Genomic DNA, 26,717 nt, shown 5'->3' on the forward strand with positions numbered 1-26,717 from the left:
AATTCTAAATGTTCTCTGGATAGCTCATGGGTTTTCTGACCAGAGTCAGAAAAGCTGCTATGAAAAAAAATTATTGAACTTTCCAACCAAGTCAGAAATCCTGCTTTTTAAAAAAAAAAAAATTCTAAAAGTAATTCTTGGGTTTCTCGATCAAAATCAGAAAACCGGAAAAAGTTCTAAAAGAGCTGTGTTGGTCCTCAAAGGTATTCTTGGGATTTCCGACCAAGGTCAGAAATCCTATTAGAAAAAAATTCTAAAAAAAGAACTGCTATCACTTTCTGCGAGCTCTTCTCATGCAGCCGGAACACACAGCTCGTTACATATATAGCAGTTCTTTATTTACTCCAGGTTCCCTCTTGACTTATTGCACAGACAATAAGATAGCTGGGTGGGACCCTGCCCTTAGAATTAGCATTTGACCATGACTGGACCTAAACTCCTCTGCACCAGGCTGATCTTGAACTCAGGAATCTGTCTATCTTTGTATCTTTCTGACAAGCTGGCTCAGTGCGGCTGCCTCTGTTCCTTTAGATCATATTTTTGCAAGGATGAGAAGTTTATTTTCTTTTTTAAAAAAAGATTTATTTATTTATTTATTTATTTATTTATTTAATGTATGTGAGTACACTGTCACTGTCTCCAGACACACCAGAAGAGGGCATCGGATCCCATTACAGATGGTTGTGAGCCACCATGTGGTTGCTGGGAATTGAACTCAGGACCTCTGGAAGAGCAGCCAGTGCTCTTAACTGCTAAGCCATCTCTCTGAGAAATTATTTATTTTCAAATTCATGCTTTTAGAATTCTTTCCCACAGCCTGAAGGGCTATCCTGAAGGTCCCAGCATTTACCATTTTGACACAGTCACACCTTCACTTCCTGGACTCATCTAGTCTTTAATGTTAACAGGGGGACATTCCTTGGAGGAATGTGAAAATAATGGGCATTATTATGCAAACAAACCTTATGCCCACAGCAGCAATTGCCACTTGTGGAGGCCCACGCCTGCTGGCCCCATTCCAGGGGCAGGAACCATGTCATTCCACCCTACCAAGGCCATGTCAGACTCTGCATTGCCTGCTAATCTCCAGCCCTGACATGAGGCGAATACTGTCCCTTAATCAACTTGCTATTTTGTAAAAGCTCCTTAAAAAACAAGCAAACAGGACTGGAGAGATGGCTCAGTGGTTAAGAGCACTGATTGCTCTTCCAGACGTCCTGAGTTCAAATCCCAGCAACCACATGGTGGCTCACAACCATCTGTAATTGGGTCTGATGCCCTCTTCTGGTGTGTCTGAAGACAGCTACAATGTACTCATATAAATAAAATAAATAAATCTTTAAAAAAAAAACAAGCAAATAAACAAAAAAAAAAAACCCCAAGACTGCATTTTAAAAATAAACTTTCTTCTTTTAAATAGTTTGAAGTTTAAAGAGATATGACAATTCTTTTTAATATACTATTTTTATTAAGTCTTTGAGGATTTTATAGAATGTATTCCGATCATATTTATCTGCCCAACAGCTTCTCATTTGGACTTGCTTCTTGAATTTTATTCTAAAAGGATGCTTCATTATTTTTGCACAGGAGAACCCAGCGTGAGTCGCCTCGAGTAGACTTTAATCTTAAAAATGAGCACAAAACAAAGTGATGCTATTACATTTTTTACGTTGAAATAAAAAATTAACAGCTCAAAGCCCACAGTGATAAACCTGATCCACCAAAATGTATTCAGCACCACGTAGAGTAGGCCAGAATGTGGGGAGGGGAGCATGTGCATATATATGTGTGTGTGTGTGTGTGTGTGTGTGTGTGTGTGCTCACATAAGTATATATGTATAGGCAAAGGGGAGTGGAAGGGGCTGAGGAGAAAGCTTGGTAGGTAAAATGCTTTCCATGCAAGCATGTGAAGACCTTGTTTCAGATCTTCAGCACCTATGTTAAAAAGCTGGGCACAGCCGTGCAGTGGGGGTGCATTCCTTGAATCTCAGCACTTAGGAAGCAGAAGCAACTGGATCTCTGTGAGTTCCAGGCCAGCCTGGTCTACAGAACTAGTTCTAAAACACCCAGGGTTACACAAAGAAACCCTGTTTCTAAACAAACAAACAAACAAATGAATGAACAAATGAACAAAGCTGGGCACAGAGCTAGGATTGGTGGCTCACACCTTTAAGCCCAGCCCTGGGAGGCACAGGCAGGCAGATCTCTATGAGTTTGAAGCCAGCCTAGTCTGTAGAGTGAGTCACAGGCCAGTCAAGGTACTCAGTGAAACCCTGTCTCAAACAATAACAAGCTACACGAATCTGCAGTGAGTGAACACCTGATTCAGCGAGACCCTGTCTCAGAAGATAAGGTGGAGGTTGATAGAGGAAGGCATCCTGTTTGCACATCTGGCCTCTATGTGCACATAGATACATACATGTGAACACACGAACACACATGAACATACACTGATACAGGTACACATACACTATACACGACAGTAATAAACACAGCTACATATGTAAAAGAGAAGGCAGTACATGGACCCCTTCACAATTCAGGGTTTCATGCACTGCCCTGTGAGCTCTCTAAGAACGTGTCAACCCTGGCACAGCTGTAGTTTACTCAGTATCTGAGGACTCCCTGTGATTAGCCCATCACAGCCTCTGGGAGGTAAGATACTGAGTACTGTCCTTGTCTTCTGGTCAGAGGCAGAATTTAAGGCCGGTTGAAGAAGTGGTTCAAGGCCACAGGCAGAAGCCTTACCAAAGCAGAGGGCCCCAAAGTCTACGATTCTAACTGCTATGTCCTGCCACCGAGAAGAGAACAAAGGACGGACTGTTTTTAAAGAGAGTTAGGACTGTGGTGTGGCTTAGCACAGGGTGCTTGCCCAACATGCAAGAGGCTGGCCCTGGCTCCCTTCCCCCACACCAGACAATTTTATCTCCCCCAACCATGCTATGCTCTAAGTATTTGGATTATATGGAGACGCTAAAAACAAGAAAGACGAACCCCTTATGGACAGCCTCCTCCAATTACTGACATCGCCTGGGTGCGAGCACATTCAATTTCGAATTGAGGTAAACAAAGCCTTTCCCCCAAGAGTCCTTGGCAGTAATACATGGGTTGGTGTGCTAATAAATTCATTTTAAAATGAATATATCACCATGAGGGTAAGAGGCTCATCTGCAAACTTCCCCAATCTCCGGACGCCCCTGGTAGTTACCGGCACCACCCAGTGTGAAAGTCAGGCTGTAAGTGGTTCCTGACCTTCCTAATGCTGCGACCCCTTCATACAGTTCCTCATGTTGTTGTGACCCCCAGCCATAAAACTGTGTCGTTGCTACTTCATAACTATAATTTTGCTACTTCTCCGAATGTAATCTAAGTATTTGATATGCAGAACATCTGAGGGGTCCTGACCCACAGGTTGAGAACGCCGCGTTGAAGTCAGTGTAGGGTTGCAGCTGCTTTCAACAAGGCTTCGAGCCACCCAAACCTACCTCACTGACAGGGCTGGGGCCTCCTGGGTGGGGCCGGAAACTGTGGGGGCTGCTGCAGATACAGGCCCTTGCATCGGACAGTCCCTGAGCCTGGGCATCTTTCCTAGGAGTTCGAAGCCCTACCTCACCCCACTTTTCCTTCTCACCCCTCTGGCCTCTGTTGATGTCCCCTCTCAGAGGATCATTAGTGTCCCCAGAGGATCAGATGCTGCTTCATCTTTATCCGAAGTTCTACAGTCTACATCAGTCAGTGTCTCTTGACGTCATCCATAGAGGGCCCAGAACCTGAAACCAGGGTGAACTACGTAAATGGTCGTGAAACAAGCAGGCAGCTGGCTCTGCATCCAGGCCGAGGGCCTGGCACTACCACAGGAGTTCTTCTAGCCTTTGCTTAGAGGCCCCTGCCATAGGGAACTCCATCTCCTGAGAGGTGACCACGTAGGATTTTTTTCTTTTAATGCACATACATGATTTTTTAAAAAGAAGTCTCTGTCCAAAACTAGATGAGCATTTATTTCACAGAAACTGAGAGGTTTGTGTCCCACCAGAGACCCGAAGCTGACAAAGACCCTCTCTTCCAGTTCACACATTCCTTAGCAGTGGGTTGCTTTGACATTATATTCTGGGGTGCGGTGTCCCCATGTAGGAGCCAGGGAATATGAGGTCTGCTGGTGGTCCTTGGAGGGGTGATGCAGAGGGCTGCAGAAAAGCCCCTAGCAGCTGTGTGACTGTGAGCCTCACCTTTAATACCTGCAAAAGAGGGACAATGGGTTTTCATGGACTCCCAAAGCCAGGGAGCTCTCTGGATCAGATTCCCATCCTGGTGATCGCCTGAGAACCAGCTGAACTGTCCTGTTCTCAGGCCCCTCTGGCAGACCAGCAGCAGAGAAGCCACCTCATTTACCTAGCATGGGTAGAAACATGGTGGGCCAGGTCAGGGGCCCCCGGTGGTCTGACTACAAGCTGTCAGTGTGACAGATGGGACAAATTAAATACAGAAATGAAGTCACCTGGGGAACCGGGTTCCAGACCACAGTCCTTGGCTACTGTAGGGACCACAGGAATGAGCAATAGCTCTCATGGCTCTTGGAAGCCCAGGCCAGGATCCTCACATTTTCCTTCTGCCCCCTAAGTTCTACCCATCAGTCTTTGCTTGGTCACCTGAAATGATCTCTCAAACTGGCTCTAGACTCAGCAGCCTGTAGCCTGTTGCCTCAGAGAGACAATAGTTCCTGCTGGTGCTAGGAGTGATCTTAGCACTTGGGAGACTGAAGCAGAAAAATCAGGAGTTTAAGGTTATCCTCGGCTACATAGCAAATTTGAGGCGAGCCTAGGCTATCAGCAGTTCACCTCTCCCCCATCAAGAGTTCTTGGCAGTGAGGTATGTAGGCCAGGAGTCTGGGTTCAAGGCTCAGCCTGGGTAGGCTGCCTCCTACCCACTGCCACTCTCTGGTATCTAATAGGTCAGAAATGGATGACTTTCCTTGGGGACCCTATTAATGATCTCACACTTTAAACAGTAACCATCCATCAAACTCAGCACTGGATTCAGCCCCCTGACTCCCAGGCACACAAGTTTCCCAGTTTTCCAAAATCCCAGAGCTAGGCAAGGTGTCTGACATTCAGAACTTGAAATACAGAGGCAGGAGAATCCCTTTAAGTTCAAAGCTAATCATGAACTACAACCTTGAACTAGGTAGTAGAAACTATATAATCAGAGGGAAAAAATCCCCTTACAGGGTCCTGAACCTAGGGACTAGTACATTTAAAACAGACATTCTACACTGACCTAGATCCTCAGACTTACAAAGCTTCTTGTCTCCGATCCCTGCTGTGTGTGATGTCCTCCATGCCATCTGACCCACTTTTAACTTACTCACTTGTTTGTTATCTGGTTTCCCCTCTGGAAGCATTGCCCCATGAGGGGAATGTGTGTGTTATGGCTCCTTTCTTATCTTTGCCGGTGGCGCTCTGCCATGTGCAAGTGGCCTCAAGCATTAAACACAGAAAGAATACAAGGAAGACCCCACAGCAGCTGCAAAGGCCTGGGGAGGGAAAGATCATGCAAAGATCAGCTGGAGGCTGGGGGCCCAGTGTGGTTCTCAGGAGATGAGGGGTGGGGGGCGGAACAGAGCAAGGTCCAGGCTGAGAAATGTCTAGAATGCCAGACCAAGGTTTGGAGGACAATGGAGCCGTGGCATGCTTTAAAAAGGAGCAGGAAGTGCTTTCTGGGCTTAGGAGACTCTCCTGAGTGGGAAGAACGATTTCAGGGGCCAGAGTATAACCAGAGTATATGGGCAAGCCAGGAGTCAGGGAGGCAGGGATGCAGGCATTCAGCTGCTGTAGGCATGACCCTGGGGCAGCATCAAGGTCGACTCAGCTTCTTCCTGAGAGACCCCAGGCTGCTGGCAAAGCTTCACCTGAAAGGATTGCTCTGGGCACATTGAGACTGGACATCTAAGCCTGGCCCTGTCTTACCAAGACCCTGGGGGACAGGGGCTTTCTAGTTTATAGCAGGCAGTTGGAACCAGTGTGTGCTTGTTCACAAGTGTCAAAATGCATTAATCTTTTTTTTTTTTTTTTGGTTCTTTTTTTCGGAGCTGGGGACTGAACCCAGGGCCTTGCGCTTCCTAGGCAAGCGCTCTACCACTGAGCTAAATCTCCAACCCCAAAATGCATTAATCTTATGGAGAAGTTCCCAACACAAAAGCTGGGCCTGGGAGGTTCAGTCCCATGGAAGAGGCAGCTGGCACTACATAGACAATGAACATCTCTCTCTCTACTCTCTCTCTCTCTCTCTCTCTCTCTCTCTCTTTCTCTCTCTCTGTGTGTGTGTCTGTGTGTGTGTGTGTGTGTGTGTAGGCAAGAGGTCAATGTCCAGTGTCATTTTGGTAACTCTCTATCTTGATTTGAAACAATATCTCTCACTAAACCTGGAGCTCACCAGTTTGACCAGAATTACTACCCAGCAGGTTTCAGGGATCCTTCTGACTCCACTTCCCTGGTTCTAAGATTACAGCATGGCTGGTCACGTCTGTCTTTCAGGTGCACATTGGGAATTGAACTAAGGCTTTCATGATAAGGACTTTACTAACCAAGCCATTTTCTCAGCCTCAGAAATAGTTATGTTTTATAGGCAAGTAACAAGGTGATATTTTTATCCCCAATTTACAGGCCAAGCACAAGGAACCAGGCAGCAGAGCCATGGGAACCCAGGGTCAACACAAAGGAAGAAGCAGGTTGTCCTGCTGTCCTTCAGAGACCTGACAATTCCTATGTCATTTTGTAGTAAGGTCCTAACTGAGGGGCCAACTTGGCCCAGGCCCTTAATCACCTTCAGAAGCTGAACCTCCTCTTGGACAGAACCATGGGCTGCCACTTTACTCCTGAAGGTTGGGTAGCAGTGGGGTGACCATCAGCCCTGAAACACAGATGGAAAAGCCAACTAGCTTTGGTTCTCTGTGCAATTGAAGGATGGGGTCAAATCTCTTATGCGGTGACGTCCTTGGGCTTTTGTCACTGAGATCCAGCCGTACCCTTGTGGTTGAGATCAGCAGACTGCTGGGCAGATATCTGGATCAGAACTATTCACAGAAGCAAGAATTCCTGCAGTTCCCCAAGGCTGTCCTCAGCCTGCCCTTGAGGACTCTGCAAGCAAGCATCAGCACAGGTGTTCAGGCAGGAAGTGTGGGCGGGGCATCTCGTTTGTGCCGCTGCTGGAGCTTCCTGATTCCCAGCCTCACTGCCTGAGCTTCCATCTGTAAAGCTCTGTCCCTTTGAGCCTGTGTGTCTAAGGAGACATTCCCAGTCCGCAGGTGTTAAGGTGCCAGCTCTGCTCTTCCTGGCTCCCGCGGCTCTCAGGAACTGTAGCTCTGAATCCAGGCTCAGCCGCTCCACAGCTTTGTGGGTCTGAGCTCCGGTTCCCAGAGGCCTCAAACGTGCAGGATGCGGCCAGCACAGGAGTCCGCTGGTTTTTTGTTTTTGTTTTTTTAAAAGACTTATTTATTTATTATATATAAGTACACTCTAGCCGTCTTCAGACACACCAGAAGAGGGCATGAGATCCCATTATAGATGGTTGTGAGCCACCATGTGGTTGCTGGGAATTGAACTCAGGACCTCTGGAAGAGCATTTTAACCGCTGAGCCATCTCTCCAGCTCCAGGAGTCTGTTGGCTGCAGACATTCAAGAGAAATGAGGTCAGATTTCATATGAAGGTCCAGATTGTCAACTTTTCTTCAAAAACTAGAAGATCTAATCTCACTGTTTCCCATTCCAGTCAGGCAACTCACCCTGAGGACTGGGCAGCCCCTGGCATATAATGGGCTCTCTACTGCAGTCATGCTAAGAGCCCCGGCCTCCTATTCCAGGGGCTTTGGTCATTGAAAGGGGCTGGGCCGACAGGTGGATGGATGGTTATGGTAACAAAACAATCATAGTATTGCCCACTCACTGTCCCCCTTTTCCCAATGATCATGAAGGGGTCTTGGTGCCTTGTAAACTTTGAGGTACCACAAAGGTTTAGAGAGTATTTAACAGGCGTCTGGCTCTGGTCTTCCTGTTGCCTCTTTTGTCCCATACTACGACTCTAAAAATGTTTTCCATCCTTACCTGGCCAAGGAAGCAGCTAATTCAAGTTCCAAAGAGTCTGACACAGCACAGTAAGTGCTAGCCATTCACATACACGGTAGGTACTTTCTCCAGGTCATGAGGTAACCAGATGACACCAGCAAAGCTGGGAGAGATTGAGAGATTGGTATAGGGTCACAATTAATGTGCAGAGATCAAACATGTGTCACCCTGGGGAAGCTTCAATAAGGGACTGGACTCCAGGAAGAGGTCCTGGTCACGGGAACAAGGGAATGTTGCCTGATTTTTTTTTCCCCTTGAGTCAGGGTTTTCTCTGTGTATCCCTGGCTGTCCTGGAACTCACGTTGTAGACCAGGCTGGCCTTGAACTCTGCCTCCCTAGTGCTGGGATTAAAGGTATACACCACTACTGCCCAGCCGTGTGTGTGTGTGTGTGTGTGTGTGTGTGTGTGTGTGTGTGTGTTTATCTGTGGGGGGGGTTGTGTGTTTCTAATCCTGTTCCCTATAGTACACCTGTCACTCTTCAGGCTGCACGCTGTGTACTCTGCCCTGAGGGCCCACCCAGCAACCTTCTCAGTTCTGTGCTTAACAGATGAGGAAGCCAGGGTCTGGAGAGGCAGCCTAGCAGTACTCCTGAGTTTCAAGTCAGACCCGCTAGTTGGCTCTGAGATCCTGGCCAAACCTTCACTGTCGTGACTCACCAGTAGCGTCCACTGGACTGGGTGAGAGCCTTCCCTACACCATTGTACCAGTTCATGACAACAGCATGAACTCATTCTGCAGACCTGGAGACCAGGCTCAGCAAGGGACAGCAACTCTCCCCAGACCACACAGCTGGGGACCGGTTCACACTCAGCCCATGGATCCAAATACCAGCTCTTGACATGAAAGCATTAAGTGAGCCTCACAGGGTGGTTGTAGGAATATAATTAGGTAATAAATAACAAAACAGCGGCAGATGCTTTCACGGTTACTCTACCAAGTGCTGGTCTAAGCATTTTGAACATATTAGCTCACTAAATCAACACTATCAGCGGGCACCGGTGTTACTGTTTTTGAACCCTGTTATGAACTGGGGAAACGAGGTACAGAGAAGTAAGGGGTCTTACCTGAAGTCTCAACAAGTGTGTGTGTGTGTGTGTGTGTGTGTGTGTGTGTGTGTGTGTGTGTGATAAAGTCAGAGCTTAATCCAAACTTTCTAGATCTCAAGTCCTTGCCTAACCTATGGCCACTGGGGCACAGAACAGACATGCTGGACCCTAAGCCCTACAGCTCTCCTCAGTGCCTCAGGAGTATTAGTCTGAGAGTAGATGAGCCATGAAGATACTGAGCATAGGAATTCCTCTCCCAAGTGGCTCCCCACAAAATCCTCCCAGCTTTAACCCAATGTCTGCTTGGGTCTACCTGGGTGCTCAGGCTGTGACCTCTGACCTCTGGAAAGAGCCAGCAGCATGGAAATGTCACAGGAGTTGAGCCATCTGCCTCCCTAGAAACAGGAAGCCGAGCTGGCCCAGGGCATGCTGGGAGTCCTGTCTACCTCCTGGTCTCCATCCCTGACAAAGCTTCCTTCTTAATTCCTGGAGCCTTGCAGGAGTCATAACCACATTGTGGTGATTTCTTCTTCTCCCTTGTGCTTAAGGCCCCCTCAGTTAGCAAGTCCCTGGTCCTGGCTGTGCCCCCATCATCTTTGCCTTAGATAAGAAGCCCTTCTCTTATTAACAGGAGCCCATAGGCTTCCCATACACTGTTCCTGACAGCGTGGACCTGGGGCTCACAGCACAGATCCTGGGCTCACAGCCATCCCTCTTTACAGCCATTGTCTTAAGGTATCTTCTTGGGGTCATTCTGACAAATGGGGATAATTGCACCCATTTAATGGATGAGGAAATAGAGGTTCAGAGAAATGAAGGAAATTGCCTAGTAACTCAGTCTTCCCAGGGTGGTTCTGATCCCTGGGTCCCCTACGATGGTTAACCCTCCCTGTCTTCTCCCCCTACCAGGTGAAAGGACAGGACCAAGCCAACCCAGGAGGGTGGGGTCTTTCTGTGGTGGGGAAGAAGAAGAGCTGTTGCTGAGGACAGATGGCCTTTGGGGACTGGGACACCACCTCTTCTACTTGCTCCAGATCTGAAAGCACCTTGGAAACCAGTGGCTGTTTCATCAGCACCGACATGCCTTAACAGGCTGCGGCTGTTGTCCCACAAAGGCCTCATCCCCAGAAGGGTTTTGCAGGACCTGAAGCTGCCAGACCTCTGACTTGAGAAAATGGAAGTCTTAGGCTATCGTGGACCCTGAGGGGGACACCAAGGGATTAAGAGATTATGAAAAGTTTAAGACTAGAAAATCTCCATGTGAGGGTTGATTAGCCTATGAACCATCAAGACAACCTAAAGCAGGCAAACTGGAGCTGACCTGAACTGACCTGACCTCAGCTGGTCTGGCTTTCCCCTGGGACCCAAAGAAACTCTCCCCCTGGGGTCTGGGTACCTTGACCTAGTCCCACCTTTGGTGTCACTTGATGTTGGACTCAGAGGAAATGTTCCTCTGCCCCGTGTGACCACGGGCTCGCCAGCCTTGTTTCGTCTTCCCAGGCCATCAGGAAAACAGCATTTCCCAGCCTAAACTCCCAAGGAGCTGAAGTGCTGTGGTTGGCTCCCACCAAAACTCACATCGAAGTCTGGTTGCCGAGGTAATTGTGTTGGTAAGCAAAACCTTTAAGGGGGATAATATTTCCCTGTAAGACTGGATTAGTTCCTACAGAGATGGATTAGTTCTCACAAAAGCTGGCTGTTATAAATTGGGTCAACTCTTTTGTCCCCTTCTTTCCCAGGCACCCACTACCTCTCTCACTTGCCCATCCATCGCTCGTAGTGATGCCATCCAGCACGCCATGACAACTTTACCGAGTCTTGAACTTCTCAGCTTCCAGGACTGTATGATAAATTAACCTACTTTCCTAGTAACTTACCTTGTATGAGTTGGTCTGCTATAGAAGCAGTTATCAACCTGTGGATCATGAACCATTTGGGGGTCAACTGACCCCTCCATGGGGGTCACCTAAGACCATCAGGAAACGCAGAGATATTTACATTATGATTTATAACAGTAGCAAAATTGCAGTTATGAAGTAGCAAAAATAGTTGTAGTGTTGGGGGTCTCCATGACATAAGGAACTGTATTAAAGGGTCACAGCATTAGGAAGGTTGAGAACTGCTGGGTTATAGAATCATAAAATGGACTAACACACCATGCAACTGGGTTCTTACAGAAGATGTGTATATAGAAGTGATGTTTGGTATTCCTAGGCCCAGCCTCCCCCACTACCCCTAGAATGACACTTCTTGCTCTTCTCCCTGCCTCCCACCATGCCCATGAATTGAAGATAAGGGTCTCATAAAACAGAAGGAATTTGCACTGAGCATCTTGGGAAGCTGAGGTAAGAGGATCAGAAGTTCAGCAGCATTCTCTGCTATACCGCTGGTTCAATGCCAGCTTAGACTACACAAGACCCTGAGCCTGTCCCCTGCACCACCACCAACCCCCCACCTCAGGAAAGGAAGGAGATTGGATATGTGAGTGCTGTGCTCAGGAGATTCATTGACCTGTACTGTATTGGTGCAAGCAAGAAATAAACCTTTATTACCACTGCATTGGGATTTCAGAGTCTGTTACCTTAGCAAAATTTCAAGCAACTAATAAACTGCTCTCTCTCTCTCTCTCTCTCTCTCTCTCTCTCTCTCTCTCTCTCTCTCTCTCTCTCTGTCTCTCTCAGATCTTGCAGTTAGGAATGAAATTACAGTCTTCCAAAGTAGTTGCAGCACCTAGCACTGAATTAGGGATAAACGAGACTGTTTGGAGCTGGAGAGATGGCTCGTCAGTTGACAGCACTTGCTACTCTCTGAGAGGACCCAAGTTTAGTTCCTAGCACCCATGTTGGGTGACTGAAAACCACCTATAACTCCAGCTTCCAAAGAATCTGACATCTTCTGGTCTGCACGGGCACCTGAACGCACACTGCATCCACTTAGATACATTTAAAAGAGGAAGAGGAGGAGGAAGAAAAGGAAGCTTGCTGGCTAGATATAACGTGTACGCCTGCGATTCCCACCTAACTTAGGAGGATGGTAAATTTGAGTCAAGTATGAAGTAGGTAGTAAGATCCTGCCTTAAAAAGAAAAAGGAGGGTTGGGGATTTAGCTCAGTGGTAGAGCGCTTGCCTAGCAAGCGCAAGGCCCTGGGTTCAGTCCCCAGCTCCGGAAAAAAATAAATAAATAAAAAGAAAAAGGAAACAGCTGCTGTTTAACATACGGACTATACTTCCCACCATTGGGCTCCTTTTTTTGTGGAAAAACCCTGACTCTTTTTTTTTAATTCATTTTTAAGACAGCATCTGTCTATTTACCCTAGCTGCCATGGACCGTGATCTGTAGACCAGGCTGGCCTTGGACTCGGAGATCCTCCTGTGTCTGGGACCACAGGCATTGTGCCCCCGTGCCTGGCTCTCTCTGGCTCTTCATTCGCACTTCCCTGATTTTTATTACGTGTAAGCTGCTTTTGCTCAGATTTACCTTCCGTTTCTATTTCATCGGAGGTGGCGATTGTTTGTCGTCTTTTGCTCTTTTTAAATCGAGTTGTTCTCTTGGTGACTTGTGAGACGTCCTTACATGTTCTGGGTGGCGATGCTTTGTTCATTATTTATGCTGTGACACACTCTCCCAGTCTGTGGGTAGCACTGTCAGTAACTGGGGGAGGAGGGCTGTGTTGGAGGAAGCAGAGTCTAGGCATGGTGAGGAACACCTCAGCAGAAGCATCACCAGTGCGTTCCTTCAAAGGAACAGGAGAAAGTATTGCACCCATGAAGGAAGAAGAAGGTTGTGTAAGAAGGGAGCAGTTGGACAGCCACGTGCTCTTGGAAGTTTGATATAAGTGAAAAATTAATTCTGTAGAGGGCTGAAAGTTTTCCAGAATGGAAAACGAAAAGGGATGAAAAGTAGACGAACAAGAGCTAGCAGCACTGGGGTGGGGGTGGGAGTGAGTGGGGGATGGGGTAGAGGAGGGGTGGACAGGGGGTGGGAGGCAGGGCTTGGGGTGGGGAGCAAGGGTGGGGGTGGGAGAAGAGTGGTGGGGGGTGGGGGACAGGGAGTAGTGGTGGGGTGTGGTTGTGGAGTGAGGGATGGGAGTGGGGGGGCAGGAGGAGGTTTAGTAATTATCCCCAGGAAGAACAAAGTCTCTATAGAATTTGTTCTAGAAAAATACCTTCAAAGCAAAGCTGATATGTCTCCAGAACAAGAGGACCTACTATGTGCCCAACACTATGACTAGAAACAAACATGTTCCTAGACACACTGAGTGAGAAAGAACAGGGCTCTTTTGATAGATTGGGAAACAGAATGTTGTTGGTCTTTCTGACAAAAATTGAAGACGAAGGAGCAAGTCTTCATAATTCAGAGAGAAATTTCCAGTTTAAAATTCTGTACCCGGCAAATTGCCAATCAAATATGAAACACTTTTAGAAATGTGAAGCCCTTAAGATTTCACCTTAAGGACCCCAGTTCTAGCCTCTTTGCGGTTGCTAACAACACAGCACTGGGTACATTTTACTGCAGGGAGGTTCATTTTGACTCATGATTCTCATCCAAGGTCAAGGGCTGCATCTGACGATGGCTTTCCCACGAGCAAAGTCCTCAGGCAAAATAGGGCATCGTGTGGCAAGTGTGTCCCTCTGGTCTTTCTCCTTCTCATAAAGGTTCTGGGATTCAAGCATGTGGGACCTCATCCTAGTTCTCTTCTGAACTGTGTCACTAGCTCCACTCGGATCAAGATGTAGACTCCTTGGTTCCTCCAGCACCATGTCTGTCTGCACTCTGCCATGCTTCCTGACATGATGATAATGGACTGAACCTCTGAAACTCTAAGCCAGTCTCAATGAAATGGTTTCCTTTAGAAGAGTTACCTTGGCCATGGTGTCTCCTCACAGCAATGAAACCCTAAGACACATGGGAACTAGGAAATGAGGATCCCACCCAGGAGGGAAGTCAGAAAAGCTCCAGGTGACCTCAAAGCCTCATGGGACCTGAGAGCTCATCCCCGAAGACCAACCCAAGAAGAAATAGCTGGAGACTACAGGACTCATGCAGGACAGAGAGCTTCTAGGATACTCCCTGCATGTGGTTGTACTGAGATTTATACAAATGAGGGAGACTGGAGAGGGATAAGACATGAACACACAGAAACTGAGCAATAAATAAATACTAAATGCAGTGGCCATTCCTGGCTGTCAGCCTGACTACATCTGGAATGGACTACAATCCAGATTTGGAGGGTTAACCAGTGATCCAGATCTTGAGGTTGGAAGACACAAGTTTCTGACCTGGAGCTTGGCATGGAGATCTTGAGGCATAGTGGCCATGAAAGGCTTAGGCCCAGACAAGGTAGTGCACACCTTTAATCACAGGAGACTGATGCAAGGGGATCTCTGAGTTCAAGGTCATCCTGGGACAAAGCAAGTTCCAGATCCAGGGGTGGTGGTACTCACCTTTAATCCCGGTCACACCTTCTGCTGGAGACCTACATAAGGACATTGGAAGAAGAAGACTCGCTCTTCTTCATCTGCTTGCATTTACTCGCCAGCACATCTGTTGGAACCCACTTCTGCAGAAGACCAGCTGGAACAACCAGCCTCACAGGACTGAGCAACTAACTACTGGATTCTTGGACTTCCCATCCACAGCTGCCCATTGTTGGGGTAGTTGGACTGCAGATTGTAAGTCATCACAATAAATTCCCTCAATACGGAGAGACATTCCATACGTTCTGTGACTCTAGAGAACACTGACACACACTAAAGGAAAAAAAATATCAATTATTAATTCCAAGTTAAACACAAAGCCGTGTTAGAAAAATATTCATCACACCACGCTGTGCATGTTTTTTTATTTTTTGTTATCATATAAAAAGCCTCCCGAAAAGCAACAACAAAAGCGTCGGCTACAAACAAGGAATAGAAAGATGGGGTCGCAAGGAAACTTAAAAGAAACGTTTAGCAAAGGAACATCAACAGAGGGAAGAGGTCATCTACAGAATCATGCACAGAATGGGAAATGTGCGTCTGATGAGGGGCTGACAGGGGAAACATAGGGATTGGGGCTGGAGAGGTGTCTCGGTGGGTGACAACATGTACTGACCACACTAGCAAAGAACCTGTGTTAGGCAGCTCCGAACTGCCTGCAACTCCAGTTCCAGGGGACCCAATGCCCCCTTCTGCCTTCCACGGGCATCTGCACTCTCATGCGCGCGCACACACACACACACACACACACACACGCATGCACACACACGCATGCACACACACGCATGCACACACACGCATGCACACACACACAGATACAATAACTCTTTATAGGAAATCCAGAAAGTCCTATAACTCGATAACAGCAACCACAAAACTGCTCCATCTTGATTTAAAATTGGGCAAAGGACTTGAATAGACATTTATCCAACACGACAAACAAATGGGCAATAAAGCATATGAAAATATGCTCATCATCCCTGATCATTAGCAATGCAAAATCAAACCGCAATTTAAAAGTAACCTCACATTCATTAGGATAGCTATTATAGTCTCCAAGCTCCACAAATCAAATAACAGACTCCGTAAACCAGCAACTTTTGGCTGGTATAGGGAGAATTGGGAAACCTTGTGCATCCTGGATGGAAATGTGAAATGGAGGTGTGGAAATGGCCCAGCGGCTCCTCAAAAGTTAAACCGACAGTCACAACACAGCCCAGCAAGTTCACGTCTGGACATATTCCAAACAACTGAAAGCAGGCATGTGTGCACGTGTGTGCATGTGTGTGCACGCAGCAGCACTGGCGATGGGTACAATAGAAACAGTGCAATTGTCACATGGTTAGAATACATACGGAATGTTATTATCCTTATAATGGATGGAATCCTGGAGCATGCCCTGGTCCAGAAGAACCTCGGAGACATAAGTGAAACACTCAGGGCCCAGAGGAACAATACTCTACTTCCTCGAGCAGTTGAGTTGACTGAGACAGGAAACATGGTGATGGTTGCCAGGGGTTGGGGTGGGAACGCAAGCTACTGTTTGATGGGTGTGGATGACGGTGATGGGTTTCACAACCATGCAGACACAGTCAATGCTATGGCTCTGGTTTCGTTTCTCTTGCTATGGTAAGACACTTTAAGCCAAAGCGACTCAGAGGAGAGGAGGGAGCTTACATTTCACATTACACTCGTCATGGTGGGAAGTCAAGGTGGGAACTCGAAGCCTTGGAACATAATCAAAAACAGAGAGAAATGAACTCAGCCAGGCTGCCTATTTCTTTGCCAGTGATGACTTCGGTAAAGGTTCCCGCTGCTAAGCCTGACAACCTGAGTTAGATTCCTGGGACCCACGTGGTGGAAAGAGAGAACCAACTCCTTGAGTTATCCTGTGACCTCCACATGCATGCCTTGGTACACATGTGCACACACGCTAAATAAATAAAACAACTGGAAGTATAAGCAACAGAATGAGTTGTGCTATTTAGTGATGTAGATATCCCACAAAGAATTCAGTCCCAAGTTAATAGCAGCTGCCTATGGGAGAGGGAAAAGGAAGTGGGGACCCAATGTCTTAAGATTTTCATTAACTGTGTGCCAACACGACTTTGACTAAGGGCTGGAGAGATGGCTCAACAGTTTTGAGTTCTGGCTTCTCTTTCCTGCAACCCCAGTTCCAGGGAATCCAACACTCTCCTCTGGCCTCCACAGGCACACATGCAGGTGAAACACCTGTGCACATTAAAATAAACTAAATTCACTGGACATGGGTATGGACATGGTGGTGCAAGCCTTTAATCCTAACACTCTGGAAACAGAGGCAGGCCAATCTCTGTGAATTTGAGGCTAGCCTGGTCTATAGAGCAAGTACCAGGATGGCCAGAGAGCTACACAGAGAAAACCTGTCTCGAAAATAATAATAAAAAAATCTAAAATTTAAAAATCTTTGTTGAAAAGGTAATGAATTAAACAGTAATCTGAATCAAAAGCAAACAAAAAATTGTGAGTGTGTCCCTCTAGAAGGTTCTGTGTCATAGGTCCTGGGTGTCAAGGACTTGGGACACTTCCAAAACACCTTGAAGAACACCTTCTATTATGGGCTCTGGTATTCTACTCCTTTTCCCAGAACAAATGGGGTGCCTCAAAGCATCCCTCAGAGAAGCACGCCGAGATGGAGGCTCTGTCTTTACTGTCACACACTCATTTCAATGTGTTCGGAGATGCAACCTGCATGGCAAACCTGTGATTTCATAGAGATTTTTGCTTAGGAGGAAGCCAGGTTTATTAAGTGGGAGGATTTGAGGAAAGCATAGTGGGTGCTTCATATATATGAGTTCCACATCCTCAGATTCAACCGACCTCAAACAGCAGAATACCATACAAAAACAGTGTATCTGCGGAACGTGTGCACACATCCCCCCTTGTTCCTAAACAACACAACAGAACAGCCATCGAGCATTCACCTGTGTTAGGCCTCTTAACGCTGCTGGCGACCTATCCGAGTGTCCAAGATGTTCTTGGGTTACATGCAAATATGCACCCATTTTATAGAAGGGATCTTAGCAGCTAGAAACTTGTCTTTTCTCCTTTTGAGGCAGAGTCTTTGTGTGTATCCTGGGCTGGCCCAGAACTCTGCTCTCTTGCTCAACTTCCCAAGGGCTGGGGCTGTACCACTTTGCCTGGCTATCTATTGGCTTTGGCTTTGGTACCCTAGGGAGAGTGTTCCTGGACCAACCCTCCCCAGATCCTGAGAGATGCCTGTAGGAGAAGGATAGTTGAAGAGACTCATAGAAATGGGAAATGTCATTTAAACGGGACCGATATGGTAGAAGACACAGGAAATGCTGACTAAATCCAGCCCCCAGAAAGAGAGGGAACTAGCTAGCCAGTATTGATAGGAGGCAAGGAAGAGGAGCGGTTTTCCCAGGTCTCTCCTGACAGCACTTGGCTGAGGAACAAGAGAAGGAGGCGGGGGTTTGTCCTCCGAGGTGCCTCTTGAACCACATTCTTCTCTCAGCTGCTGAGTGCCTTCCTCTCTACAAAAGGTCCTGCAGTCAATGGCAATTGTGTCAACGGTGACTGCTCAGAGTCCTTCTGGAGTGCTTAACTCTCCACGTGACAGAAGCAGTGACCAGCGGTAATGAGAACAACCACAGTGTGCTGTGTGTTGAGCCCCTCTGAGGAGCGCCAGCTATGCTAACCTGAGCTCGAACACCCTAGGAGATGATGGCGCAGCCAGCCTGCGAGGCATTCCCCAGAGTCTTCACATCCTAGGGGTCACACACCTGAGTTTCATCCCATATGACCTGTGCAGTCATCAGAGCATTGCAGGAATGACAATGTGACCTCCACTATTAGGTCAGAAAAGACGCCGGGTATTTCCACGGAGTATCTGTTATCCGCTCACCTGCTGGTGGACGTTTAGGCTGATTCCCCCGTTTTCATTACAAAGCAGCAATAAACGTGGATGTGTGGGTATCTTTGCCATCGGCATAGAGTCCTTGTGCACCAGCATTATAAAGCGAGGCTGCAATATTTCAGTTGTTCACTCTTCAGTGAACCTCTGCACTGATTACCGATTTCCACTCCCACAGGAGTAAGAGTTCCCCTTTGCCGTATCTTCAGCAGCTTTGTTGGAATGTTTTTTCTTTTTTAAGTTTATTTTTATTTTATGTACATGAGTGTTCTGTCTGCATACACATCTGGGTGAGGGTGTCAGATCTTGGAGTTACAAATAGTTATGAGCTGCCATGTGGGTGCTGGGAATTGAACCCAGATCCTTTGAAAGAGCAGTCAGTGCTCTCAACCGCTGAGCCATCTCTCCAGCCCCCAGGATTTGCTTTCTTGATGATAGCCATTCTGACTACAGTGAGTGAGGGAGTCTCAAAGTCTTTTTAGTTTACATTTCCCTGATGGCTAAAAATGTTGAATACACCTTAAAATACTAATTGAATCTTTATACTTCTTCCTTTGAAAAGTACGTGTTCAGTTCAGTGGCCTGTTTGTTGATTGACAGTTTGAAAATATGATTGATGATACACACATGGAATTTTACTCAGCTGCACCGGAAAGTGATATTATGGGTTTGGGGAAACAGTTCAGCTGGTAAAGTGCTTGCCTTACAAACATGAGGCCCGAGTTTGATCTCCAGAACCCATAGATAAACAGCCAGGTCTAGTATTGTGTGCCTGTAATCCCATATGCCTGAATGAGCCGAAATGGGGCATTCCCTAGGGCACACTGGCCTGCCAGTCTAATTAGCAAGTCACTAGCCAGTAAAAGACCCGAGTCAAAGAAACAAAATGGATGGTGTCTGAGATATGTCTGTAAGAGGAGTTCTAGACACACGTGTGCATAGAAATGTGCACACACACACACACACACACACACACACACAAGAAAAATGAAACATGATATCTACAGGAAAATGGATGAGGCTGGAGAGGCATTCAGGTGAACCAGAAAGACAAACACCTCCCACTCTCTCAGATGTGGATCTTAGTACAGAAGGAACCACCAAGACTCCCCAGTTCCCACCTTCCCCGAGGCCTGATAATGGGACTGAGTTTCCCAGGAGAGCAGAGCAGAAGCCATGTGCAGCTGCTTGGGAGAATCTGGGTTGTAGGAGGGGTTCCATCCTAACCTTTGAGGGTGTCACAGTGGGTATCATTGTGCTTGGGACAAAATCCAAACTCCTTGCTGTGGTCTACAAAACCATCCTGTGATTGGGCCTTGCGGACTCCCCAAAGCCTCCCCTGATGCGATAACTTCTCCCACCACTAGTTTGCCACGATGTGATGCATCCCCATCGCTCTTCCCTCTGCCAAGAATAGCCTTGCTATTGACCATCATGTGGTCAGGTTCCTCGCTGTCAGTGAAATGTCACCTTCTCTGAAGTGATCACCTCTCTAAATTACTTCCACGACCTCATATTGTTTATTTTTTCATCACAATTATGATCTGATAGAACTCTTTTTGCTTCTGAATTTCTCTCTTTTAATTAATATGCAAACGTTGGGAGATTAGGGAAGTACCTTATTTACGATGCCTTCAACCAACACACACAGCACATGCTGTATACGTTTTTGTTAAATTTTCTTCTGTTGATGGTCTGTCTTCCCCTCTGCTAGGGACCTCACTGTGGCCAGGATTTCCAGACCCAGCATGGGGCCTTAACGTGACCAAAGGATGAAGCACTTGTGATCTTCCAAGGTCTGCGGTGGCCATAGCCATTGTCATGGGCTACCCTTTGAGGGGAAGAGATTAGGCTGAGGAGGCTGCTGACCCAGCGGGGCATAGGAATCACAGTTCCCACTCTTTTTTCTTCTTTATTTCTTTTTCTTTTTTTCTTTTTGTTTTCTCAAGGGAGAGGGCCGATTTAACACTGTGCCATGGCACTCTCGGCGGGTCTGGTTTACAACCAGTGCCCAGGAATCTCATTTTGTGAAGAAGGTTGTGCTGCTGGGCCAGGCTCACCGGCAGGTGGCTGGAATCTAGTCTAAGGGGTTGCACTGTCAAGGAGGGGCTTTCTTTGTGCAGAGGCTAGTGGGGCCCAGAGACACTAGATGTGCGGCCTCTGGCGGCAAGGATGACACATCTGGGCCTCCACAGTCCCAGCCCTTCTCCGCAGCAAGGATTACCTTGTCATGCCTTCAGGCCCTTGATCTGCTCCTCTGCTTGGCCAACAGAGAAGGATGAATATGGATAACAGTCTGTGCGTCAGGCCCCCACCTCTCTCAGGATCACACAGTGTATAATAATCACAGGTGCACATGGTCACAGAAAGCGACTAGTCTAATCTGAAGCTATGTCAGGTCTTGCCCGGCACCCCTAGCTTCTCCCTGGCAATGCTTGCAGCCTTCCCGCGCTCCGCGCGTTCACTGCACCGGCCTGAGCGTCTAGAACATCTTTCTCCGAGCCTGGGCTCTCCTCCATAGCCTGCTTCTCTCATCCGCTTGCTACCTCCGCGGGGAAACCGCGGGGGCGGGAGGGGAGGCAGAGCCTAGCCGGGCTCGTCCTTGTGTATTCGCTCCCAGCACCTGCGCGCACACAGAGCAGGGTCGTGGGGCTCGGACCGAGAGAGGAGGGGACAAGGACAGGCGGGGGAGGAGAAGAGGCGGCGGCGGGAGGAGCGTGGGGCGGAGGCGGCGGCGGGAGGGAGCGCGCGCGCCGGCGGCGGCCGCCCAGGGCCGGGGCCGCGCGCCCAGCCTGAGCCCGCCCCGCCGCCGAGCGTCACCGAACCTGCTTGAAATGCAGCCGGGGAGCCGGGGCGGGCGGCAGCGGTGGTGGTGGCGGCGGCGGCAGCGGCAGCCCCGGCGCCGCGGCAAGGACTTGGCGGGCTGAGGCGCGGCGGCGGCGCGGGGGTCTCGGGGCGCGGCGGCCGGAGCCCCGGGCCCGCCATGGGCCGCCCAGAGCGGGGCGCGCTCCGGCCGCTGGCGTTGTTGCTGTTGCTGCTGCTGCTGCTGCTACAGCTTCAGCATCTTTCCACAGCGGATCCGCTGCCTGGCGGCCAAGGTGCGTACGGCGCTTCCCCGGCCGGCTCGGAGCCGCCAACAAAGCGCGGCCGGGGGGAGGAGGTGCTGTACCGGGAGGCCCCAGGAGAGAGGCTTCGGGGGTTCCAGCTCCCTGGATTCGCCTTGGATCCCCGCTCACGGTTCTGGTTACCGAAGCTATGCCCCGACTCCAGGCACCCTTTTGGGGGATGGGCGCCGGGTCCCCCGGGCCCGTGAACTTTGCAGGGGATAGTCGTTCAGGGTCTGGGGTTTGGTTTAATTTGAGACGCGCGCTCCATCGCGGTGACGAGCGAAGCGGTTCAGCCTTTCCTGACAATGCGTTTCCGAGGACCCCTACGGGCCGAGGAGAGTGACAGGTTGCGAAGAGACTGAGCCCCTGTGCCCGGTGCGTTTGTCGCCAGTGTGCGGGGCTCCCCTCAGGCTAGGTCTCCGTGGACCTGACTTTCCTTGTGTGTGAGGGTGAGTGTGTCTGAAGGCGGGGTATAGCCACGGGCCGTTAAGCGGGTGTCGGGTCTCACTGTACCATCAGTCGGTCCTGCAGTGGAGGAACCCGTGGCATCCTGTCCTCTCCCAGAATTAAGGTGCCTGGAGCTCCGGAGCTCACCGGTATCTCCCCTTTTCCTATACCCGCTGGACTTCTCGGCCGCCAGGGCTGCACGGTGGGGGGGCTCCTGTGCAGTCACCCAGCTCACAACCCGTCCCCCATCCCCCGCAGGGCCGGTCAAGGAATGTGAAGAGGACCAGTTTCGGTGTCGGAACGAGCGTTGTATCCCCTCGGTGTGGAGATGCGATGAAGACAACGACTGCTCGGACAACAGCGACGAGGACGACTGCCGTGAGTCGCCGCGGCGACCAGGGGAGGGGGAACCGTGGGGGGCGCCATGCTCCTCTGCGCACGTGGCTGCATCCGTCATGGGGCCACCTGCCCCGGACTGGCCGCCTTGTTCCGGGCTGGGTGGCTCTTAGCTGTCGGCCGGAGCCGGGTGGCAGGCGTGTCCTGTTTAGGGTGGAGCCCAGCCCGGCTTGCTGAGGCTACTAGCCCGAGACTATAGGCGGGGATGCGGCAGCCCCTGCACACCTCTAAGCTCTATGGATCGGGTACCCACTCTGGACCCCACTGGGCGCGCGCACTTCAAAGTTCCACGCAGCTCGGGCCGCGAGGGGCTCTTTCCTTGCTCGGTTTTATGAATGAATGGGCTCCCCGGGGCCACTGATTGGCTACGTAAGGACCACCCCATAGGCCTGTGGCCGGAGCGGCCAATCGTGGGGCTGGCAGTGTGCTGTAAAGGGCTCTAGGCCCTGCCCTGGCCCGCCCCGGCCGCACCCCCGCGCGCATCCTCCGCGTGGTAGACTCAGGTTCTGGTCACAGCCGCTGCCTTTCTGTCGAGTCACCCTTCAGTGAGCGTTTTCCTCCTGCCAGCCCAGCCTGGGTGTGAGTCATGGGGCCAACAGCAAGGAGGGGCTCAGGAGGAAGAGTGTGTTTCCTGGAAGCCTCCGGAGTAACGGCAGAAAAGGCAAGCCAAATAGGAGCCCCAATGGCTTTGCTGTGCGTGGCCTTTATACACCCTGAGCAACTGATGGAAGTTCCCCCTTGCACAGGCGGGGTTATTCAGGTGGCTTTGGGGCCCTGCTGCAACAGACTTAGCAGGCTTTCTCTGCTGTGAAAGGAATGCATTTCCTGGTACCAAGAACCCACACTCTTCTAGCCACATCTACCTAGGAGACCTTTCAGTTGTCATTATGGAGGCCTGCTGTCTGCCTGCCGGATGTTGGGTGTACAGACCAGGCCAGTCCTGCAGTGTGGGAGCATGGTGTCAGAATGGGGGGAGGGTGTCAACACAGGCTCAGCTTTCAGGAACGGTAGTCTGAACAACACTCTGAAGCAGTCTGTTAAGTCCTTAAGGTTTCCTGGTTTAGCATTATTTGGGGTGGAGAACATGTGTAAAGCATGTATGGGAAGATAAGAGTAAAACTTGTGGGAGTCAACTCTCTCCTACTTTGTTGGTTCTCTGCCTCAAACTCAGCTTGAACTTAGGCATCTTCTACCAGAATTCGTAACCTACTTCTTATTCTATGTGGCTGTGGTTGGGTAAAATATTAGAGGGTATCTCATGCCTGGGAGTTGTAGAGTTGTTCTGGTTTTCTTAGAGGGGCGCACACAGGACAAGATGCAGAAATAGAAACATTGTATCTTATCTCCTTGGCTCTTTGAACACCAGTAAGTGTGGTTGTGATGTTTTCCTTGTTATTTTATAGGTAGAGAGAGGCTGAGAGATAGGGTGTTTTTACACACAGTATAGGCAGGATGGATGGCAGAACTTGGTCAAGATCTCTGCCTGCCTCTTAGCTCAGGCATGAGTTGATGTGGTAGGAGTGTGTTGTGGACAGGAGGGCCTGACGGGCAAGGGTGGTCGGCAATCTGAGGTGGGATTAGGAGAGCTCTGAGGCAGTCTGGCAGCTGCTTTGGTTTGAGATGGGTGAGGCTGGGTTCTAGGCAGTTAGTGGGCAGATGTCCGTGGTGTCAATGGTGTGGAGTAGAAAGTATAGTGGCTGTAGTAGCAGCACACATTAGTCACATGTGGCTTGACTCTACGAGCTTGCTTCTTCTGGTGCCCATCGGGATGCCTGTCTCTCCTTTCTCTATTAGCTCATAGGAAGTCTTCATGGGGCTGGCAAGAAGGGGCGGGAGGCATTTTGAAATTCTTCCCCACAGAGCTGGAGAAATAGCTCTGTACTTTAAATACTTAGTGTTCTTGCAGAGGACCAGAGTTCAGTTTCAAGCATCTACACTCACGGCCGGCATCTCGAAACTTCTTGTAACTCCAGCTCCAGATCTGATCTGACACCCTCCTGTGGCCTCTGTGGGCACACAGATACATACACTGAGGGTACACCATTCCAGTCCACTTGCCCAGACTCACTCCACCCCTGATACTTTACTCTGTTCTGTTCACAAGGGGTCTGGTTGTCAGCTTCTCTTTGTAAAACTGTTCAGTGTAGGTGGGCACAATGAATCCAAGCTTCTGATGCAGCCCAAGTATGAAGGGAAAGAGGGAGCTTTCCCATTGAGGAGGCTGAGACAGGCTTCCTATAGAAGGCTACTGCGGAGCTCGTCCCTGGAAGAGCCACTCGAGACGTGACATCTTAAAATAAGAGACACAGGTGGGCAGTGGTGATGTGTGCCTCTAATCCCATCACTTGGGAGGCAGAGGCAAGAGGATTTTTATGAGTTTGAGGCCATCCTGGTCTACATAGTGAGTTCTAGACTAGCTAATGCTAGGTAGTGTGACCCTGTCTCAACAAACCCAAATGAAAGGTGGCACGGACCCCATGCTGCAGAGGTCACCACCAGTGTTCAGAGAGGTACCCCGACTCTCAAGTCAGACAGTTTGTCCTTGGCTCTGAAACTCATACTGAGGTCTTCTAAGTCTTGATCTTTATCTTCAGGGGCTAGGGAAGGAACGTTTATGGGAGCTTCAGTTCCCAATGTGCCTTCAAAGCAGAGGAAGGGTCTGACGTCCTAGGTCTCCAGCCAGGGGAAGTTGGGTGGGACTTCTGTGGGCTCACGTAGGCCTGGGTTTCCTGTTGCTTCCTGGTGTCTGGAAGCAGAGGTGGGGATTCTGGTCTCTGGCCAGCCCTTTGCTCCTGGACCATCAAACACAGCATCTATTCACACTTGCCAAGCGTTCGGGACCTCCAGGCGGCCAGCCAGGCCACGTGTCTCTGCCGATGCTCCTCAGTCTATAAGATGGTGGAGCCTGAGAGGCTTGAGCTGTTTCCACCTTGTAGAGGCTCAGAGGGGTAAGGAACAGTGTGTTTAAGTAAAATTGCTTCAATGTGCATTCAGGCATGCTACCATGGAGCCTGCATGGGTTCTCTCCATTTCTCATCCTGAGACGTGTGAGGGTCCCCTCCCCTCCCCCAGACTGCCCTAGCTCCTGGAATGCTGGACTGCTTTGTGGGAGATTGGGTCAGGAAGCCCCCTTCCTATACTCACCTGCTTTTCCCTTGCCTTAGCTATCTGCCACCATCCATCTACCCTACTCAGTGACAGCCCAGCCTCCCAGGCTTCAGGCCCACTAGTTGGTCCTGGCTACAGGGATGCCAGAGCTTGCCTGGTGGTGGCCTTACGAATGATGACAGTTTGGCTACAGGTCCTGGCTTGTGATGTAGTGCACGATTGGCTGCAGTTAACCAAGACACCAGGCCCCACTTCATTGTCCCTTTGGATAGATGACATCATTGACAGAGAGCTGTTCTTCTCTGAACCTTGGTTTTCCTGGGTGACCAAGCTGTTCCACCACCCCAGCACCCTGAGGATGGAGCCAGGACTGTGACCTCTTTGTTGGCCTTCCATGTTTGGGCCCTGTGCCCACTGCCCTGCAGACTTTTCCTGCGTCTTCCTCTAAGCCTGGTCACCGCTGCAGCTCTGTCACCTGCCTCCTTCTTCTCACCTCCAGGCCTTTGTGTGTGCCGTTTGCTTTCCCAAGCACTGTTCTCTCCTATGCTCCCTGCTTTCCCAGTCTTTCTCAACCTGTGTGTGGGGGGTCACAGATAAGATATTCTGCATATCAGTTATTTACATTATGATTCATAACAGTAGCAAAATTACAGTTATGAAGCAGCAACAATGTAATTTTAAAATATCATTAATATATAATAAATAATAATATGAGGCACTCTGTTAAGGGTTGCAGCATTGAGAACCACCCTCTGAAACTTAGACAAGGAGGTCCTCCCTGAAGAAGGTTCCACTCTTTCCTCAGGCTGAGATAAGGGACTGGGAATACTGAAATCCTAACTCTGTGCAGCTCTGGATCAGATAACCCCAGCTGTCCCCCCCTGACTGAGTGGGCCTGGTGACAATAGTCCCTCCTTCCCAGAGATGTGGGGTTAACTGAGAGAATATGCTTGGTGAGTAGGAGATGCTTGATGGGTAGCAGTGGGTAGCGTGGTGGGTGAAACTCAGCTGAACATCTCTAAGACTGTTACTACAGCAGCCACCCAAACCCTACTCCAGGACAAGAGTTTCTGAAGGCTCCAGCAGGGGGTGTGGCTTCAG

At 49.3% G+C, this 26,717-nt stretch overlaps 1 protein-coding gene and 1 pseudogene across 20 annotated transcripts in view; one reads left to right on the forward strand and one right to left on the reverse strand.

Annotated features, from left to right (window-relative positions):
• Positions 1–209: 209 nt before the first annotated feature.
• LOC120103250 (U7 small nuclear RNA) lies at positions 210–277 on the reverse strand (annotated as a pseudogene).
• A 21,077-nt stretch (positions 278–21,354) lies between these two features.
• The window catches only part of Lrp8 (LDL receptor related protein 8), a 71,972-nt gene continuing 66,609 nt past the window's right edge, over positions 21,355–26,717 (forward strand). For 6 of the 20 annotated variants that reach the window (XM_039111153.2, XM_063287975.1, XM_003749992.5 and 3 more), the window contains exons 1-2: positions 21,358–21,656; positions 22,371–22,490. In XM_039111153.2, the coding sequence (XP_038967081.1) occupies positions 21,542–21,656; positions 22,371–22,490 (235 nt within the window). In that variant the 5' untranslated portion in view covers positions 21,358–21,541. Of the gene's footprint in view, positions 21,657–22,370; positions 22,491–26,717 lie in introns of all 20 variants that reach the window. The other 14 variants (XM_006238567.4, XM_039111149.2, XM_006238571.4 and 11 more) reach the window with 7 other exon arrangements.

This window comes from Rattus norvegicus, chromosome 5, assembly GCF_036323735.1.
Source record: "Rattus norvegicus strain BN/NHsdMcwi chromosome 5, GRCr8, whole genome shotgun sequence".
In the NCBI taxonomy this organism is placed as follows: Eukaryota; Metazoa; Chordata; class Mammalia; order Rodentia; family Muridae; genus Rattus; species Rattus norvegicus.